The sequence below is a fragment of the Parasteatoda tepidariorum genome, chromosome 9, assembly GCF_982258835.1.
Source record: "Parasteatoda tepidariorum strain Cologne lab strain chromosome 9, Ptep-v5.0, whole genome shotgun sequence".
NCBI classification, from domain to species: domain Eukaryota; kingdom Metazoa; phylum Arthropoda; class Arachnida; order Araneae; family Theridiidae; genus Parasteatoda; species Parasteatoda tepidariorum.
This window is the reverse complement of record NC_141763.1, coordinates 100,731,187-100,752,570: the sequence shown is the minus strand read 5'-3', so window position 1 is coordinate 100,752,570 and position 21,384 is coordinate 100,731,187. Positions and strand designations below refer to the sequence as shown.

The following is a 21,384-nucleotide window of genomic DNA, read 5'->3' as shown; positions in this document are numbered from 1 at the left end:
TATTTTGATTCCTAAGTTAACTTTTTTTTCCAAGTAGAGTTGATTATTTTTCAAATCCAGATATACTTTCATTTCAATACGTTTAACACATTAATGAAATGCGCTTACATTAAAGTATAATAATTATATATTTTTAAACAAAATGATCTTTTCTTATTGACTTTTAAGGAACAATGAATGATAAATGAGAAGCAATCTACGGGGTTTGATGAGCGAAATGAACTCTGAACTACGATGTGTATGAACACGATATTCGAATTTTATTAAAAATAAGTAATCTTTAGTTATACATCTAAAGGCTTGGTTTCTTAGGACAGGACGCCGTCAGCTGGAAATCAGCGCTAACCTCTGATTGGTCCATTTGTGAGTTTGATAGTATACGTCATCGAACGCTCATCTTGAACTACAATTGTCGTCCAACTCAACTGCAGTTTTATTACAACGTGACGTTAACCACAGAAGCAATGGCGGACAACATCCAACTGCACATTGAAATCAGCCAAGATTTTGATTTTGACATTAAACATAGCTTCTTCATTAAATAGCTCTCTTCATTTAGCTCAGCTATAATGTGTTTTTTCTTGGACAGAGTCATTATTTGTACTCTAAAACACTGGTCGACAATAACAAAATCAATACAAATTCAAAATAAATATTTGTTTACGTTATTAACGCATGCGCGATGAGAGATGATGTCTGCGTTGGACCGACTGCTCAGGCTGAGCTAACAAAAAAGTATTTTTTTGGCGTCAGCTCTACGTCAACTTTCCGCTGACGCCCAGATAAGGCGCTAGTTCTAAGATACCAGGTCTTGAACTAACAAACCAGTATTTTGTTGGCATCAGCGCGACGTTGACGTCCCGCTGACGCTCAGATAAGGCGCTTGTCCTAAGAAACCAGACCTTAACGTCGTTGCCGAGAGGAAGGATAAAAACAGGCAGGAACACAATAGTTATTTAATTATTATTAGAGAGAAAACAATTATCAAAGTGACACAAAATCCTCAATAAAAGTTTGAGAAAATCTTGCAAAGTAAATCCATAAAATGTATCGTATTAGGGATTGAGGGAAACATTAGTCATTATAATGGGTCTATTAAAAGTAAGTCGAGGGAAAATATATTTTTCGCAACTTAGAAAAGGAAAAAACGTTAAAATGTTAATGAATGCATACTTAAACCAGGTTAAAAGACAGTATGTAGATATTAAAGTGTGAGAAAGAACATTTCGTGTTGAATAATAAATCAGGAAAAGTATTTAGATAAAGGAATAACATAAAAAGATGAGTTGAAGGTTTTTATGTTATACACACATATTAACACCCAATAACAAATAACTACGCTGACAAACAAATATGATACTCAATAACAAGCGAAAGTTGGCGGTAAATATTGGCACTCAATTAGTTTTAGAAGTCGACACCTTTTTTTTTCGAATGTATAAATGCATATATACAGAGCATTATGCTCATTTAGTCTTTTTTTTTTTCCTTTTAGATAAACAAAACTTATTCCAGTGAAAACATTCTTCCGTTTGCTATACTTAGTTTCTTATGAGTGAGGTTTAGTTGGCGCTGTGCCAATCGCCTGCATTATTCCTTACTTGACAACCTAAATCTGAATAATAAATAATTCATAAATGGTCTTTATTTTCTGATAAGAGAGCTTCAATAAACTTTCGCTGACGACACCGTCCTTTTTCGTTTCTCTTTTCTTCACTTTAAGATTATTTTCTGTTAAGTCTAAATAGAAAGCTATTTAAATTAAATAATTTTATTTAAATAAATTTGTGAGGGATGACAGTTTTTTGAAGGTTTTAAATTTTTGATAAAATGAGATTTAATTATCTTGATTTATTTAAAGAGAGAAGATTTACAATTTTATTTAAATAACTATTTCTAAAGGAGTTAAAAAAATTACTTTTTTTCGCCGTTTTTCGCTTTTATTATCTTAATTATTCATTATTGATTACTTATACTGTAAGTAAAAATTGCCTTTTTTTATTTTTGACTTCGTTTTTTTTTCTGTTCATTATCTTTATTTATCCGCTTTTTTTATTATTTTCGGATAATTTTTTGATGAAAAGAGAGAGGATATGCTATTTAATTTAAATAATACTTCTTGGTAAATGTTAAAGAAATTATTTGTTTCTGATAGTTTTTAAATTTTTGATATAACCTGGATGAAAATAAGACTCAGTTGTGTTGATTTATTATTTGTTTTCATATATCGTGTTGCTTTTTCTTGAATAAGTTTCTTATGTCTTCAACGTTTGATCATTTTATGTAAATCTTTAAAAGGAGAGAGAAATAAAGAAGTTTCTCTCTAATTAATCTATTCTAAAAGGATTTTTCAGAGATTAATTTTTATGTTTCTTTATTTAAGTATAAATATTGTTCGATAAATGTTAGATTGAATTACCGTAATTTCGTAATTATTTCTCATCAATAAAGTAAGTACGAGTCATTGCCACTTATTACTCTTATGTTATTATTTCGCCTCTTTTTTTCTTATTTTTTCTTGGAACTTAAAGAAATGAGCGACAATGTGCAACTTCAATACAATAACTTATTTTGAATGAGTTTTGTAAGAGATTACTTTTCCTGTTATTTTGAATTCTTGGTATGGTTAAATGAATATGACAAGCTAAATTAAATACATCAGTTATTTCTTTTTAATTATTTATCGTTAATAACGCAGGCAAAAATATATTTTTATCTTTATTCTCCATGTAGTTTTTTTGTAATTTTGTTTCTTACTAATTTACAGTTTCCATTTTTTCTGTTTTAATGAAAAGACAGAGGGTAGGCCATTTAATTTAAAAATTTACTTCTAAATAAATTTTTAAGAGATTGTTTTTTGATAGTTTTTAAATTTTTGATATGACCTGGATAAAAATGAGATTCAATTATCTCGATTTATTATTTATCATCCATAATATAGTTAAATATTCAAGTCTTGCATCTTCCGTAGTAATTTTTTTTCTAATTGAGTCCCCAAATGTCTTCAATTTTTAATCACGTCGTAGAAATCTTTCATGAAAAGAGAGAGAGAATGAAATTTTTATTCATTAAATTTTTTTTAATTGTTTCTGAGAGATTAAAATACATTTTTTTTTTAATTTTTCATCTGACCTAATAAATATGGCATTACATTATATTAATTTATTAATCATTTATCTTTACAAAAATGCGAGTAAGAACTGCTCTTTTTTTTAAAACTAAAGAGAGCTTTTTCCTTTAAAGTTTCTTGTTTCGAATTTAAAGGAAATAAAGAGGGTATGCAATGTTAATCAAATCACTTCTTTCAAATGAGATTTTTTAGAAATTACATTTATTTTTGGTTTCTTATAAGGGAAAAAATATAACGTTGAATTACGTTTCTTTATCTATTTTATCATTAATAACGTAGCTAAATTTTCTTTTTGTTTTAAATTTCTTCGCACTTTGTTTTTTAACTTCATTTTTGCAAGTTTTTTATGTTCAATTTCAATGGTAATAAAAAAAGTATACAAATTTAATCAAAACATTTGAGATTTTTGACTTGTTTTACTGATGACTTACTTATTTCAGATTTTTGACTTCCACTTATTTTTGGAATTTAAATTGTGCCAGAAAATTATGAGGTTTAATTTAGTTCATTTATTTATTCATCATAATAAATTGATTTATTTTCAATAATTAATTAATTTATTTTCAGTAATTAATTACGTAGCCAAAAACTTCCTTTTGTTTTAAATTTATGTAGATTCTTGCCTCTTTGTGTTTTATGCTCCATTTTTGCCAGTTCTCTGCTCAGTTTAAATTAAAAGAACCAGTATAGGAAATTTTAATCAAATTAGTTTTTTTGAAAGATTAATTTTTTTTATTTATTATGGTTTCTTAATAAATCCAGAAAAATGAGAGGTTTAATTAAGTTAATTTATTTATTATTTTGTAATTAATAACGTAGCCAAAAATTTACGTTTCTTACTCTTAATTTTATGTGAATTTTGTTTGCACTGTTTCCTATAACTTCATTTTTGCTAGTTTTCTCTTCAGTTGCACTGAAAAAAAGAAGGTAAGCAGTTTTACACTTTTTTCCAATTAGTTTTTGGGGGAGATTAATTTTCTATATGCTTATGGATTGTCAATAAGGTAATTTAAATATGGAATTTAATTACGTTTAGTTTATTTATTATTATCATTATTAACGTAGACAAAAAGTTAAATATTTGTTTTTTATAATTTTCATTTGTTCAATTTTTGTTCAATTTTCTTTGACACAATGTTTCCTCCTGCTTCATTTTTTCGTGATTTTTCTGTTCAGTTTAAATAAAAAGAGAGAGAGAGTGTATGTAATTTCAAGCAAATAACTTTATTCAAATTAATGGTTTTGAAAGCTTTTTTTTCTATTTGTTATGGATTTTTAATGAATCCAGAAAAATCTGAAGCTTATTTATCTTTTTTTAAAATATTATTTCACTTACAATGTAGATAAATTTAATTTACTTTTCTCAGTTTAATTATAGTTCTTCTTTTTCTTTTTACAGGGCCGGATAAATCAGATATATAAAACGTATTATTTATTACATAGAATTAATACAGTTCCTGTAAATTGTCCTCTTTTAATATCGTTAGTATCTTTTTTATTTAGCTTGCTATTTAATTTCCGATTATTTTATATCGATTATTATTATTTTGAAGATAACATTTTCGATTAAGTTTCTTGTAAGCTTTAATGAAAAGAAAGAGAGAATGTCATTTCGTAAAATAAGTTTTTGAGAAATAAACGTTCACTTGATTTTTTGACTTTTTGATTTAGCCTAATAAATAAGTTTTTTTACTGATATTTATTATTAATAGTTTAGCTAAAATCTGCCCATTACCATCTATATGTGATTTTTTTCCCATTTAGTTTTTTTATTTATTTAGTTTCCGATTATTCTTTTTTAGTTAGCTCTAATAAAAAGAAACAAAGAATACCATTTTGAAATTTACGAAGGAAAATAAGCTGAAAAAATCTATTAAATTCATTTTTTAATAGTAATTCCTTTTTTATTCCGTTAGTATTTTTTTACTTAGTTAGTTCTTCAATTTTCGATTATTTTATATCAATGATTATTATTTTGAAGAGAAAGAGCGTTTGCAGTTTCATTTAACGTGATATAAAACAATTCTTTTTCCTTATTCACTATGTAATTTTTTTTCTGAATTTTTTTTTATTTCTTCATATTTTTCTTACTTTTCTGATTGATTATTTTCTGTTAAATTGTAATTAAACTGTAATTGTAATTAATTCTGTTAAATTGGAATTTAATGGAGGATAGCACTGTATTTGAAATAATGTTTTTTTTTTAAATATTTTTTGGAGATTAAATTTTTTGTGTTTGTTTTAATATTTCATATGGCTTGATAAATATGATATTTAATAATCTTATTTTTTCATTAATTTTCATTAGTAAAATAAGATAAAATTACCCTTTTTTATTCCCTATGTAGATCTTTACCTTCTCTGTTTTTTTTTAATCATTTTCTAGTCAATTTTAATGAAAAGAAAAAGGGCATGAAACTTTATAAAAAAATTGCTATAAATTAGTTTATAAGCGATTACTTTTTCTTTTTTGATTTTTATATGACTAAATACATATGACGTTGATTTACGTTATTTCTTTTTACGATTTTCTTTCTCTGTTTCAGCTTTTATTTTAAATAATTTGATAAATATGAGTCAAAATAATGTAAAATTTTAATTTATCATCGTATTGTATCTTCAAATTGCTCTTTTTTGTATTTTGAATAAAACTTTATACCATTATGTCTCTTATTTCTTTGCATATTCAGTTATTCTCTATGAAGTTTTAATGCGAAGAAAAAAATATAGAATTTTATTTAAATAATTTAAGTAAATTTTTGAGGCAATAAATTTTCTGATTGTATTTTTTTTTTTTTTAATTTTAAAATATCCTTAGAAAATTGAGATTTGTTTATTTTAATTAAGAATTAATTACCTAGTTTAATTAATAATTACCATTAAAATCTGTGTGTGATTTTTTACCCAATTATTATTTTATTTCTTCAGTTTTACTTTTCTTGTAGGCTTTTGAAAAGAAAGAGAGAATGCCATTTTCTTAAAATTAGTATTTAAAATATTAATTTTTCCCTTGTTTTTTTTTTTTTTTTTTTTTTTTTGATAAGTCCTCCTAAATATAAGTTTTAAATACAGTTGTTTACTATTTATTATGAATAATTCACCACTTAACTGTCTTTTTCATTTTCATGAGAATTTTAATGAGATGAATGCTTTAATTTCATGATATACGGAGAAAACGAAATTAACATAACATGAACATAAGCTTTTGACAGCCACTCCTGACCAAACTGTTGGGGGGGGGGGAATGCACTATCCTCTGATATTTTCAGAGTCAGAAATACAAATCCATCGAGAACAATGGTATGTTTATTCCAAGAAAGTTCGATTTCGTCACTTAATGTATCGTCTGCACTCATTAATTAGCATATTTACGTCAAAATCCGATCACTAGATCAAATGTTATTCAAAATGTTACTTTTTGGCACACTGTGAAACTTATTATTTTATTTTCTTCAAACTTTATATAATCGTTTAGTTTTTCATAAATATAAGGTTTAATAATTCAACGAGCCGCCCTATATTTTAGGGCATACGTAAATATCTGACCCGTCGCCGCTGCAGGCCGGCCCAGCAAAGGGGGTGCAAGTTCGGTGTGTGCCGGTCGGGGAATTCGCGAAGGCCCACCGTGACATTTATTGATATGAAAATAAAAGTAAAGGGCAACAGCCTGACGAACATGAACAAACATTTGGAAGAAAATATAAATAAAATATCGGTGACATAGTTTTTTCATATATAACTCATACATTGTGCTGATATACCTTACATTGCACAAGATTACATTTATGCCAATATTTATAAAGCCACTGAATAAGATCTATTTAAATAGGCCCATATAAAATTTAATATTTGAGTCAACAGACCCTTATAAGCTTAAAGTGGCCATTGATGCAAACATTAAAATTGAACAGAACGTAAAATCAGACAAAACGTCAATAAAACACAGATCCGTACAGAGACCAAAGAACAAGGACCAAGATCAAGAATAAAATCCAATGAAAGCATCATAGTAAAAAATGTTGGGTAAAAAAAACCACCCTGCCCAAAACAACATCAGCAGGGTGAATTGAATTAAAATCATCATAGGATCATGACCCGTAAAACACATGGTCCATTGAAAGAGTTAAAAGTCAACAGTAATAATTAAAACAGTTAAAAACACAAATGGCCCACAAAATCCACCATAATCCATGAGCAAGAATAAAATACAATGTGTAAGACGTAAGTTAAAAGTGCAATGAATAAGAATAAAGAGTGAGACACCCATATTGCGCTCAGGTTCCGAATGACTATGGGTCATCCCCCCCCAGAACATCCTCCAAAGTTTGTTTTAATGATGTTTCTGCAGGTCAAGTTTGCGAAACATTTGTATTGATCTATATTATTGAAATGATTGCCACGAAGTGATCGGAAGTAAGTGCAATTTAAAATCAGATGATCAATGCTTCGGTATTCACCACAATAGATGCAATTCTTATTGAACAATTTATTTTGGTGTTCTCCACACACTCCATGGCCGGTTGAAATAAAAACTTGCCTGCAGTCTATTAAGTTTCGGGTCTTTTGTCCTTCGTCATATAAGAATTGAATGAATCCAACCGCCGGCACATGCACCCAGCCGACCAACCAGATCGAACTGGCCACATCCGTGGCATTTATCAAAAACCAAACATTGCATACATAAAAAGCTGATGGCAACAGCAAGAATACATTAAAAGCTCCGAGGTCCGCCTTATAATGCAGTTTGCCGACAAGACCTCCCTTATAGTGAGCCAGTAAACCTACAAACCATTTCGTTCTTGTATAAAGTAGAACAAGTAAAATGAAGGGTTAACAAAAGGCAGGCCCAGTGGAGACAAAAGAAAAGTCTTGCATAACAAATCATAGATTGCAAGGAAATGAAAATATAAAATTTAGCACACAGAAATAAGTAAAATTTACAGAACAAAACAGCAATTTCATTTCACCAAATATACAATGAATCAATAGTTGGCAAGTGGCCGCAGAGGAAGCTTTTAAGTAAAACAACATGTAAGTTAAAATTGAACCAACAAGTTTAAACATATAAATACAGATGAGGTGAAGACTGAGTTAAAAGTAAGCGAAATAAAAAAAGTAAGCGAATATATCGTTCGTCATATAAACAGAACATTAATAGCCCTCATAAGTGAGGACTTTTTCGTTGAAAGGCTCCGTTTAAATATTCATCTAAAATGTTTTCTAATTCTGTAATTTTGATATTATGTCAAAATTCTTTTTGCGGGCTCCTCGAAAACTGAAGTTATTTGCTTTTTTTTTATCTAAATAATAAGAGAACCTCGCACGCATCTTGAAATGTGTGCTTAAAAGAAATGGACTCAGCTCGAAATGCCTCCTTAAAAAATAGATACAGCTCGAAATGCGTGCTTAATGGAAATGGACGCGGCTCAAAATGCGTCCTTAAAGGAAATGGACATAGCATTTGATTTCATTTTTCAAACTTCTGTTTTAAAATTTTTTTAAAAATGAAAGAGAAATGCTTTTTCAAAAATATCTTTTCAGTAATTTTTTCGTATTTTTTAAAGAAAAAACGAATGGTTTTATATAAATTCGTTATGTAAAGTCATTCGTTTGCGTAAATCACTTATTAGAAGATTTTTTATTTAAAAAAATTAATCTATTTTGAAAAGTTATTTAAAATTGTCCCGAGTCCCATACATTTGCAATAGTGGTTTTAAATTAACGTTCTACGAAATCAGACTTTTAAAACCCACTTTATCACTTTATTGTTCTGAAAGTAAAGACTGGAAGGTTACATCTGCGACAAGCCCAGACACCCTGACCGAGAAATTTCAGATTTTGCCCAGAAATGATGATGCTTGGTGATTATAAAGTATGAAAGGGTAAGAACGAAATTCTTCGTTTAGTTGTTAAAGCCGAACATTAAAAATTAATTTTTTATTGTGTCTACTTTCTAAAACAACCATTCTCTGCTATATCCATTACCTAAACTCGTGTTTTGAGATGCGGCTATTTTCACAAGCACGCATTTCGAGCTGTGTCCATTTTTTAAACACCCATTTCGAGCTGTGTTCATCTTTAACGCGCATTTTGAGCTGTGTCTATATATTTAAATACACATTTTGTGTATTTAAATATATCTTATCTCGGAGATATATCTTAGTATATCTTAATCACTGTGTCCATTTTGATAAGCACGCACTTCGAACTGTGTTCATTTTCATAAGACACACATTTCGACCTGTGTCCATTTTCACAAAACACGAATTCGAGCTGTGTCCTATTTTTTTTTAAATCAAGCATAAAAAGCTCATCTCCACAGAAATTAAAATGCAGCGTCTTCATATTTTCCACAAATGTGATGTCCTCTACGAGATAAGATTTTAAGGATTTATTTATTACATGGATTCTTAAATTCTATTTGGAGGGAGATAAGAAGAACAAGTGATAAAAATGTTCTTGGATCCGACCCGACCTCAAGTGTTTTTCAAACAAAATTGTGTGTTGGATGTTCATTCAAAAGATTAATTGTCATTCTCTGATTCTGAACCTAAAGAAAATGTGGATTGACCGCGAGAGAGCCGCTTCTTACAATTCTATTATTTTGTACAATATACCATCAGATAGAGGAGATGATGACGTGTGGGAACTTAGAAATAAACCAGAAAGTCAAAAAGGTAAATGAAATTTTCATTCTAATATTTCAAGAAAACATATTTTGTCCACTGAAGATACTTAAAATGAAACTTTTTAGAGGGGGGCGGGCATACACTGTAAGAAATTTCTCGGAAAAAAATGTAACAATTTATTTCATTTTTTATTTTAACATATTCAAAACAAAGCGGTCAAATCACCATAAATAAGAAGGCATTCAAACTGTTAACTGTGAGAAGAATCGTTTATTAACTGCTTTCACTTAATACGGTTAAACAACCAGAATTTTATCGGACGAACTCTAGGCCCACCTAATAAAGTCATTTAAGTTTTTGCACATGAGCACACATTCTAACAGAGAAGGCTGATTTGTCCATCTCATGACCAACAGTTCGAGTCCTAAATTCTGCACCACACTATATCCTCCATTTCCTTAACAAAGTGAAGAATTTCCAGCGTCCTTCCCTTCCCAATGTGTGACCCTGGACTATGAAAATACGATACTCTCATTAACGCGTAGCTGGCAGCACCGTAAAACTATTCAACCTAAAAAAGGTCAAGTATTTTTGTGTCTCACGATAGGTGAAATAACCAGATAAACTAATAGAATCACATTTGAAACACACAACTCAGCCCTATAATCTAACTCCAATTCCCATAACCTATTTAAAAGCTAGCTTCAATGCGCAGTTACATTTCTCTTACGATTTTGAAACAATGCTAGTTGTAAATGTCGTAGGCTAAAGAATTGTATAATTTTGTATTCATGTTTTTTTTAATCATCCTACTTCAAAAGCGTTAAAGTAAAAAAATGTTCTTGACCAATAACTTGATGATTAATTGGACGGACAGACTGCTGCCTGTTATTTTACTGTAATTTTAGAATGAAAATTCTAACAGTGTACAAATTGCATTATTGCTCTTAAATGCAATTTTCACTCTTAAGATTATTTTCGAAATAAGCCAGCTAGCCAAAAAAGTTATTATAGTTTCCAAAGACGTACTTTCAGTTTTAAAAAAAAAGGCGCTGACAACAGTAGATTTTTAAAAGTAAATTTTTTACATCAGGGTGAAATATATAGTCAGGCAAAGATTTTTTAGAAATCAGGCAAAAAACCAGAAGAGACAATTTCCAGTACTTCAGTTAAGAAAGAAATACCTAGGTTAAGAAAGAAAGAATACTTTTCCGTTAGCTGAATAGAAATCTTTTCTTTTTAATTCTTTTATAATTAATGTATATATTAATTTTTTTTTATGCTGGTCATATTGCTTTCGAAAAATAAAATGTAATAAAAATAGTAGAATTTTCTTCAATCCAGCTAATGGAGTTAACTTAGCAGGTCAAATAGTTAAAAGCAATTTTCAATCTAATATTTGTCCGGCAGTGGACTGATCGTTAAGACACGGTTCCCAGCAGATCACTGAAGTCAAGCATCACTGGCTATAGTCAGTGTGCGGGTAGATGACCACTTGGGACCGAGGGTGTGCGGTATGGGTCCTTGTTAAAGTGTTCTACCGTAATGTGATTGACATCACGCGCTGGTCGTCGGGCTACCGAAGCGGGGTGCCATCCCCTCTGCAGAGGATCAAAATTGTGATGGCTTGACTTCGGATCAGCCTCAGGGATGCTTCCCAGACCGTCGCCAATAGCCCATAGTGCAGCTTTAGTGTGACGTAAATGAATTACATCAACAATCTGATATTTTGAGTAGGAAAAAAAAATTGGCAACTATATTTTATTTTATAACCGGGGGTGAACAGTCTACCCAATTCTGAGTTTATGACTACCAATGTTCAACTCCGTAGCCTTGTAATTGGGGGAAATTTGCCATCGTGTAAGACTTTAGAACCTGCAATTGAATTACATACAGATGAAAATCCCGAAAACTTCCCAAAGTTAGCCTGGCGACAAGGAGACTCTAACCCATGATCCGTCTACCACTGAGGATATTTTACGTTAGCACTGTGGTCGGTGCGAGCCAGGTGCAAATTTCGTTTCGATCAGCCATCGTTGGGCATCGAACCCAGATCACCACATTGGGAGGCGTGTGCTCTATCCCCTGAGTCACCACTGTTCGTTGGAAACTATAGAAAAATGTAGATTTTTGAAGAGAAACTTTTTATGCGGGAGTAAATTATAGAAATTGGCGAAATATTTAGAAATAATCCAGATGGTCAAAAAGGTTATTATAATTTGCAAGTGAGTGCTTGTGGTTTAAAAAAAAGTTGGCTACATAAGATTTTAAAGTAAAGTCTTTGAGCAAATGGGTATCAGCTTGTCTGGAAAGTAAATGTGGCCAGTGCTCAGTGGTGATCTAATTACTGAAAGCATGTCGTAGTTTATGAAATTATGTAGCCTTAACCTCTATGACCCCTGGCCCACAACTTGCTGTTGTGGGAATGCTTAACTTGAAATGCAATAAATTTTATTGAAATTAGACAGCAAATAAGAAAGATAATTACAATTTATTTTGGGCTAAATACTTAGGGCAAGGACTAAGAATTCTTGAATTTTTTTTCATATTTTTAAATTTATTTTATTTTTTGTTGGGTAATTAAATTAAAAATTTGATTACCTTACTTATGCCCTGTTAATGGATAAGTATAAAAAATGTGCAAAGTTGTAACTTTTAAAATTCGGATATTTAAGGGAAATTAGCAAAAATTAAGTCACATGACAGTGACGCGCAAAAACATTTTAAGATCAAAATTTTACATATTATTCTATAAAATTAGAGGTTGGAGAGTCTGAACTTAAAAATGACTGGCAGGCCATATGCAATTAAGTTGTAAACTTAAAATTCGATTTCTCTGGAGCTATTCAACTGATTTGGTTCAAATTTTGTATTTTGCAATACAAAAATTACATCCTATAAAATTGCATAAATATCTGTATACATTACAATTCAAATTGTCTTCGACTATTATTAAATAATAAAAAAAATAACTATTAAAAATAATTTTTTGCATGGAATTATCTTTTAATGAAAGAATTTTATAATTGTGTGCGAATTATTTTTAATTCTCTTAAAAAATTCTCGAGACATGACTAAATGCGCCGAATGAAACTTAACATCAAGGGGTCCAAAGTCTGGACCGCTCTCCCGACCTAACTATTGGGGCTATATTATCCTGATTTCGACAACCCCTTCTATTCTGGGAGCCATGAATCCAAATCTGTCCAAAAGAAAAAAATATTGAGAAAAAGTTTTTTTTTTTTTTTTTTTTAAGAAGGTTTTTTTAAACACTAAACATAATTATTACTGGTCAATGTGAAGGACATCGGATATATTACAAATGCATTATTCTTTGTATTCAGAACACTAAAGTGTTTTTAAAAAATCTAGATTTAAAAAACTTTTTTTTTATACTATTATCAATTTTTGACTGGCAAGTGTCAATCATTTTTTCAATTTTTGACTTGAAATATCTTTTCTAAAAAGATCATTTAAAAAAAAAATTCTAAGATATGATTCAGAGACAAATTTCACAATATGAATTTTAGATCCATTATAGTTTATTCTTTCATAAGAGACGTCTATAAACGGAATCAAATGGCAGATGCAATTTCCATTTTTTTTAATAGCTGTCAATATTTTCTTAAACATGTATTTCGAGTTATGTCCATTTTCTATTAACACAATTTGAACTAAGTCCAAATTAAAGACACAACTACTGAAGATCTTTGTTTGCCAAGTGACATGGACTAAAAAAACTAATGCTGCCATCTAGTGTTGTTTATGAAAAAATAAAACTTTTTCGTTACTCCGATTCGTTAAGCAAATAAAAAAATTTCGTTTTATTGAGAATATCATTACACAAGATTAGAAACACCATTTTAAAACAATAATTTTAAATATGAGAGAAGCATTTCTCAGCAGGTTTCAGGAATTTAAAAAGAGCAGAGCAACTTTAGCATTTGTCAAAAATCCTCTTAATGCTACGATAACAGAGTTGAAATTTTCTCCTTTTGAAATTGACATTGGTAGCTTTGAAATACGATTACTGGATTTAAAAAACAAGGAGATATGGCTCGCTAAATTCGAACGTCTTTGTGTTGAATTGGAAATATTGGAGAAGAAAAAATTTGATCTTAGTTCACAACACAAGTGGTCTGCTTTGAATGACCTGGAGAAGGAAGACATGATCATTTTCAACGCTTGGAATAGTATTCCTGACTCTCACGATCAGCTGAAAAATCTCGCGTTTGCTGTTCTTTCGCTTTTCGGTTCTACATATATGTGCGTACAATCTTTTTCAAGCATGAACATTATCAAGAGTAAACTGAGAAGTAATCTTATTGATGAGAACTTGGAATCATGCCTAAAATTAAAAACAACAACATGCAAACCTGACTTACTCAAACTTTCCAAGGAGATGCAAGCACATTGTTCGCATTAATAAATATTTACTAAGTATGAAATTTAGTTTTATTAAGTGTACTACTTATTTAGTGTAATAAAAGTTTAATAAACAAGCAGATTTGGCTCCCAATTTTTTTTAAAATTGTTGTAATGTTCATATTTGGCTCTTTGGCTAATAAGTTTGCCGACCACTGGTCTAATTAACTATGGGGTCACTGGTTTCCAATTTTTGAGGAGGACAAATTAAAACACACATTCATAATAGTTATCTAAATTTCAGTCGTGAGAAAAAAAATGGCTAATATCTGCTAAGTATCTGACAAAAAATCTATTATTTTTAGTTCTTTCGTGTCTTTAACTTCGGTGAATTTAATTAAAAAAAATGATTCATGAATTTTTTTTTATTTTTTTTATTTGCCTGAAATGCTGTGGGGAAGTTTTGCTGAGATTTCAAAGCATTAAGGGGGACCCTCAGCCATGATGATAACAGAATTAATAAAGTGAATAATAACAGAATTTACAAACGAATTTTTGAAGAATAATAATAAGGAGGATGACTAAGTAATAATAAGATTGATAAACTATTTGTGTAATAGTCGAACGTATGCATGAAATTATAATAGGATTGCTGAACTGCATTATAATAGAATTGTAAACCAAAATTGAAATAGGATTGCTGAACTATTTGTAGACCAAAATTGAAATAGGATTGCTGAACTATATTATAATGGAATTGTAGACCAAAATTGAAATAGGATTGCTGAACTAAATAACTATAGAATAGATAACGTAATTATAGGATTGATGAATTAAATAACAATAAGATGGATGAACTAAGTTATAATAAGATAGATCAAATATATAATAACATAATTGATTAATAAAATTGTAATAGGATTGCTGAAAATTATAATAGAATTGCTGAACTAAATAAAAAGTTTTGATAAATAAGAGAATAATGTTATTCAAATTAACATATTAACCTTCATAAAATTAAATAAAAATAAATAATAATGTACGATTGTTAAATTAAATAATAATATAATTAAAAAATAATAATATAATTAAAAAATAATAATATAATTAAAAAATAATAATATAATTAAAAAATAATAATATAATTAAAAATTGAAATAATAATATAATTTATGAATTAAAAATAAAGCAATTAATAAATTAAATATACATTACCCAGTGTAAAAGTGAATAAAAAATATCTAACCCAAATAATGTGATTCATGAGGAATTAAATTAAAATAGTATTTAATAAATTGGATATGCATCTTCTGTTAAATGTAAAATACGCTTTAAGTTTACTTGATTCAAAAGCAAATGAAGTTTTTTTTTAATCCAATAATATATTACTGCTACAATTTCTTGGAATTATTTATTTAATGCTTTAGGTAGGTTTTATGCATCATTAGAATTCTTAATAGATTTGAAATAATGTTGTTAATAGATTGAATTGAAATAATGAAATTTGAAGGCTGGGAATTAAGTTATCGAAAAATTTATGGTAAAGTATATTTTAAATATATTATTCCCCTGTTCTTCGCTATTACTTGCCGATATCCGGGAACTAACTGTAGAGTTAGTTCAATCCAAGTTTCTGCCTACGATACTATTAGAGATGGACAATAATTCGTTTTACAGTTTACATTAAATGATTATGGAAAAACAGTAAATGGATCATAAATAAGCATTCTCATACAAGTAAACGACTGAAGTTTACAAAACTTTTTGCGACGTAAAATATTTTCAGTGGTAGACAGATCATGGGTTAGAGTATCTTTGGCGTCAGGCTAACAGTGGGAGGTTTTCGCGGATTTCTTCTAAATGTAATTAATTTCGTCACAAAGTCCTCCACGAAGGTAAAATTTCACTTAATTCTTGATCAAGGAGTTCCCTTGTCTTCTGTATTGGGTTCAAAATTACAAGGCTAAGGTTGAACATTAGTAGTCGTAAGCCCAAAACTGGGTCGGCTGTTCAACGACGGTTATAAAAAAAATAGAAACTTTTTTCAGGTAATTTAAAAAAAAAAAAAAAGCAGTCTTTTAACGGCTATTTGTATTCGATTTCCGTCATTCTACCACTGAAGAACCAGTGGGTGAAAATTTTAAAATTTTTCAATATTATTTTACATAAATATTAATAAGTTAAATCCCCTCCAATTAAAATAATCGATTTTTTTTTAATGAAAACAGACTATATGGCAAGTTGTTTTTCAGAAATTAATACGAGTTTTTAGTTAACCTTTCGTAACATATATTCGTAACATAAATTTATTTTTTTTATCAAAGAGGCCTGAAAAAAAACTAATAAGCTCCGAAACTAATTTCAAAATTTAAAAAAATACCTTTCTTTGCCATCTTCAAATAAAAGAGTACGTGGCTAAAAAAAATCATAATTCTCCCGCCAATAAAATTTGTTAAAATGAATAAGGCAGAAAAAAAAATTTTTACTTTGTTATAAATTAATATGAAAAAGTATAACTGCATAAAAAAATTTTTTATTATTATTTAAATATATTAAAATTTTATCTAAAAAAAGATTATTATTATTTAGCTAATACTTTTTGCACTATGAAAGGAAGAGAAACATTTTCAAAAACAGTGGAGGCGGTATCATTTATATAGTTTGATCTCGAGAAATTAAAAATTCAATTTTTATTTTCGGAAATCATGCGCTGTAATTTATTGAGAGTAGAAAGGGGGTGGGGGTGAGGGAGATCAATAGCGCGTGTAGAGAGAGTCCATAAAAATTTCCCTCCATAAACATTTCAATTTATGAGATGACTTCATTGCATTGGCGGAAACTAGCCCTTTTCATCTAAACATTCTTAACAGGAAATTGTCATTTGTCAGATAAAGAGAGATTATCTTTTATTGAAGCTAAGTTGGTTCGTAGGAAGTGAGAAGGAGAGGTCGCCAAAATATTCTATTGAACATTACACCCAAGCTTTCTAAAAATGCATAATTAAAAGAGAGAAACTTATTATTGTAAAAGACGATGCCAAAAAGTCTTCGAATGATCTTTATGCATAAAGAAATGAAGATGTAAATTCAACATTTAATCGTAAGTCAATTTACTTTGTTTTTCAAGTTTTGGTCAATTTTTTGAAAAAAGTTTTCTTATAGTATAGTTCTAAAGTAAAGCCTATAAAAAATATTTTGTCTTGAAAGGATTTCGAGAAATTTTTAGTAAGTGATAAAATGTGAATTGACCGTTTAACAGTAAGTCATTTTGCATTTGTTTTTTGCTTAGACTGTGAAACGCGCTCCATTTTTTTTTGGTCTTTATTTTTTTTAAATGAAAAAAAGTTTTCTCATAATGTCTAAAGTAAAGCCTATAAGCTTTTCTTTGTCTTGAAATGATTTAAAGAAAGATTTACATTCTGATAAGGTGTTCATTTATCCTATAATAGTAAGTCAATTAGCTTTATTTTCTACTTAGATTATTAAACACGAAAAATAGCTAATTTTTAAATTTTATTTCCGTTTTTAAAATTTGTTTTAAATTAGTTTACAAGTCAGGAGTACCCAATTTTTTTTCAGTTATAAAACCCTAAATGATCGAGATTCTTTTGACAGAAACCCGCCTTTGTCAGCTGAAAATCTATTAACCAAATAGAACAATAAATTCATTAGGATGTACTAAATGTTAAGAATCAATTTTTTTTTTACTGTATAGGGGGTAGTCACTATGTGGAAGAAGGTATGGTCCCAATAGTTTAGTCAGGAGAGTGATCCAAAGTTTGGAGCTCTTAATGTTAATTTTACTTTTTGCGTATTTCGCTAAATCTCGAGAACTTTATAAGCGAATTGAAAACTTTTTGCACACAATTATAAAATTCATTTATCCAAAGATAATTCCGTGCAAAAAATAAATTTTAAAAAGTATTTATCATTTGTTTATACACCCTTATATACCCTTACACCCCTATATATTTAATAAGGGTCGAAAATATTATAAATTGTAAGGTATGAAAATTTTTGCATTATTTTAAAGAATATAATTTTGCATGGCAAAATACAAAATTCGTGCAAAATCTGTTGAATCTTGAGAAATCGAATTTTAAATATCTGATTTTTTGAAATTCAATTTCTCCGGAACTATACAACCGATGTTGCTCAATTTTTTTTTTATTTTGCCTTACGAAATTATGTTCTTTAAAATTATGTAAAAATTGTAGTTAAACTAAGGCAAACTGAGCTCAAAATTATGAACTGATAAATGTAAAAATGTACAAGGCAGTATGATACATTTTTCAGTTCTAAAAATGGTTTAATCATTGCTGAAACGATATACGCAACTGAACTCTGATAGCCAACAAGATTTAACAAAGCGAAAGTAAACAAGGCAAAAAATTATGAACTGATAAAAGAAAAAATATGCAACGCAGTCTAATACATTTTTGAGTCCTAAAATCGTTTAATCGTTGTCGAAACGTTAAGCACCTGAACTCTGATTGCAAACAAGGCTTAACAAAGCTAAGGCTATTAAGGCTAAAATTTATAATTTGTTGAAAATAAAAATGTACTAAGCAGTCTAATACATTTTTTAGTTCCAAAAACGGTTTAATAATTGCTGAAACGTTATGCAACTAAACGCTGATTACAAACAAGGCTTAACTTTCATGGGAACTCGCGAGAACTCAGTTTTCAAAATTTTCCTTCTTTCTTTCTCTTTTTTTCAGTAAATTTTTTACATACATCTTAATCTTAACGCAGGGAAGCTTTCATCAATATAATTTTCTGGAGCCAGTGAATCGCCGTTTTCTTTCCCTTTCATTCCTGTTGTTGTTGTTTCTAATGCCACTTTACCAATACCAACAAGCCTGCTTCATGAAACCAAACGACGCTATCTATGGCGGAGAACACGACTTCAGCCACACATATCTCACTACCCGTTTATAAGGTGGATCCATTCATTCATCCATAGATAGTAATTTTGACCTGAACCAGAAAACGATCCATCTCCAATTCTGTACCGCAGAGGTATAATTTGTTATGGGAACATGGAGGACTTTGTTACCCGACAGGCTTAATGTGCACCAGACACCATTTACTACACGGAGGGTTTTCAGAAGGAGGGATCGAACTCACGACTTCTTGGACATGGGCCCAACTCTCTACCAACCAAGCTATACCGACTTTTCATTCCTAAATGCGTATATTAAAAAATTCCTAAATTTAAATAAATTCTGATTAATTTTCAATATACCAGGGCCAGTGATAAGAACTTCAAATCATTATCCAGTAAATTATCCAAATAACAAAAGTATTAGCCGAATTTCAAACTCCTGAGCCAAAGGCAAATCTTAACAATTTCTTATGGTTGATTTTTTTCACAATAGAAACTTCAAATCAAAATACAAATTTACCATAAGTTGAGTTATTTTATAAAATGCAAATTCAAATCAAGAGTTATTTTGCAGTTGGGGATGAGAAAAAGAAGAAAAAAGGGAGAGAGGATGTTTTATCGTCTTTGAGGAAAAGAAATAGGTTAATCTTTGATAATTTCTCAGATTAGATCAGTAATGTAAGGATAAACCTAAAGCAACATAATGCTATTGTCCACGAGAAAACATATTTTCTGTAAAAATAGTTGGATGATAATATGAATCTTTTGCTACCACTTAATCTGTTTTACTGACAAAAACTGTAGAAAAAAATTTTTATCGCGTGATCGGACAACGAGCGTGGTATTCTGTATTTTACGGTAGTTTGTCTCAAGCTTACGTAATTTCTCTTGCTGCTTACTTTATATGGATATAATTCTAATTAGTTATGCGACGTATCTAACTGAAATTACTGTAATTGAATGAAAAATACAGGATCTGTTCACAAAAATTCCTTTAGATCTTTTCTCCTTTTTTTCAGGATTAAGGGAAATATATATCTATTTTTTTCGGTAGAAAAGGTCATTCGTAAATACTGTAGCAAAAACACTTTTTTGTTGCTATTGCCAAATTTACGATTTGACTGCGAATGCTCATTGCGAGCCCTGATAAATTATTGCCTATCATAATATTATTAATGCTGCTTCGAGCAGATTTCAGATTATTTACATATGATATGAGCACATGTTCTGAAGTATATTAACATATCTGCAAACTTTTACAGTTTAGGAATTAAAATTACCCTTTTTTTTTAAAACCATTTTTGCCAAACTTTTTTCAAACTTAGTCTTTTGGAGCAAGTTTAAGGTTGCTTACTTATTATCCTGCGTTTATGAATAGTGTTACTGGTTTTTCATCCTATATTATATGATTAATGTCATCAACATTGTTTCATTTAGCATGAATAGTACATTATATGTTAAGAAAATATGTTTAGAACGTGATTACGACTGAATTTTTAAAAGTGCACACTAAATTTTAAAATCTGCCCACATTTTAAACTTAGCTGTTTTTCGAAATTAGCTAATATGTATTAGTTTTTTTTTCCTTCTTTTTAGAAATTAAGCTTTGATTGAACACATTAAATCATATTAGGAAGGCGAACTATATTATTTACTTTACACTTTTATGAATTTACATTGCCTTAAAGTTTCTGTGATTTATTTTTAAATATGCCTAAAAATTTGAAAATGCTTCAGATTTAAAATCTTACTTCAAAATAAGATCGTAAAATTAAAAAAATGCTTGTATACAATGCAGACATTTTATTATACGTTGTCAATGTTATGTCAGAAACGTTATTGTTACAGCGCATGTTTTAATTAGGAATATGTTATGAAATTTTCAGTCTATGATTTTTTTAGTAATTTGAAAGTAACGTGAAGTTTTAGTAATCAACTTTGTAGTTTCTAATAAATAGATTTTCAAAACAAAATGTTGTTCCTCATTCTATGGTGCTGCTTCATCTGCTGCATATTTTAACATCGGATTTGTTTTGAAATTTTCAGTTGCTGAGATTTAAATTATGTGTCACGTCAGTTTTTATAGTTAATTTTGATGTAATTTTTCTAAGAAACTACTGCATTAAGTTTTCAAAAGAAATTTTATCTCTTATTAGGATACATATTTTAACATATCATGTTTTTAAAATTTTCAGTGGACGATTTTATTGTAATACTTAAAGCAAGCTAGTTGATGTAGTTTCACTGGAAAACTATTTAATATAAATTTTTTTCATCTCTTATTATGGCGTTTATTTTAACATAGGATTATGTTTTAAAAATTGCAGTGGACGATTTTTTAGTCTTGAGAAAAAGTGAATTTCCATAGCTAAT

General features: G+C 29.2%; 1 protein-coding gene across 5 annotated transcripts in view; it reads left to right on the top strand.

The window, feature by feature from the left end:
- Window positions 1-9,547: 9,547 nt before the first annotated feature.
- The window catches only part of LOC107454277 (alpha-galactosidase MYORG), a 39,331-nt gene continuing 27,494 nt past the window's right edge, over window positions 9,548-21,384 (top strand). Inside the window, exon 1 of one of the 5 annotated variants that reach the window (XM_016071407.4) lies at window positions 9,548-9,807. In XM_016071407.4, the coding sequence (XP_015926893.3) occupies window positions 9,639-9,807 (169 nt within the window). In that variant the 5' untranslated portion in view covers window positions 9,548-9,638. Of the gene's footprint in view, window positions 9,808-17,038; window positions 17,224-21,384 lie in introns of those variants that run through there. The other 4 variants (XM_071187205.2, XM_071187206.2, XM_016071409.4 and 1 more) reach the window with 4 other exon arrangements.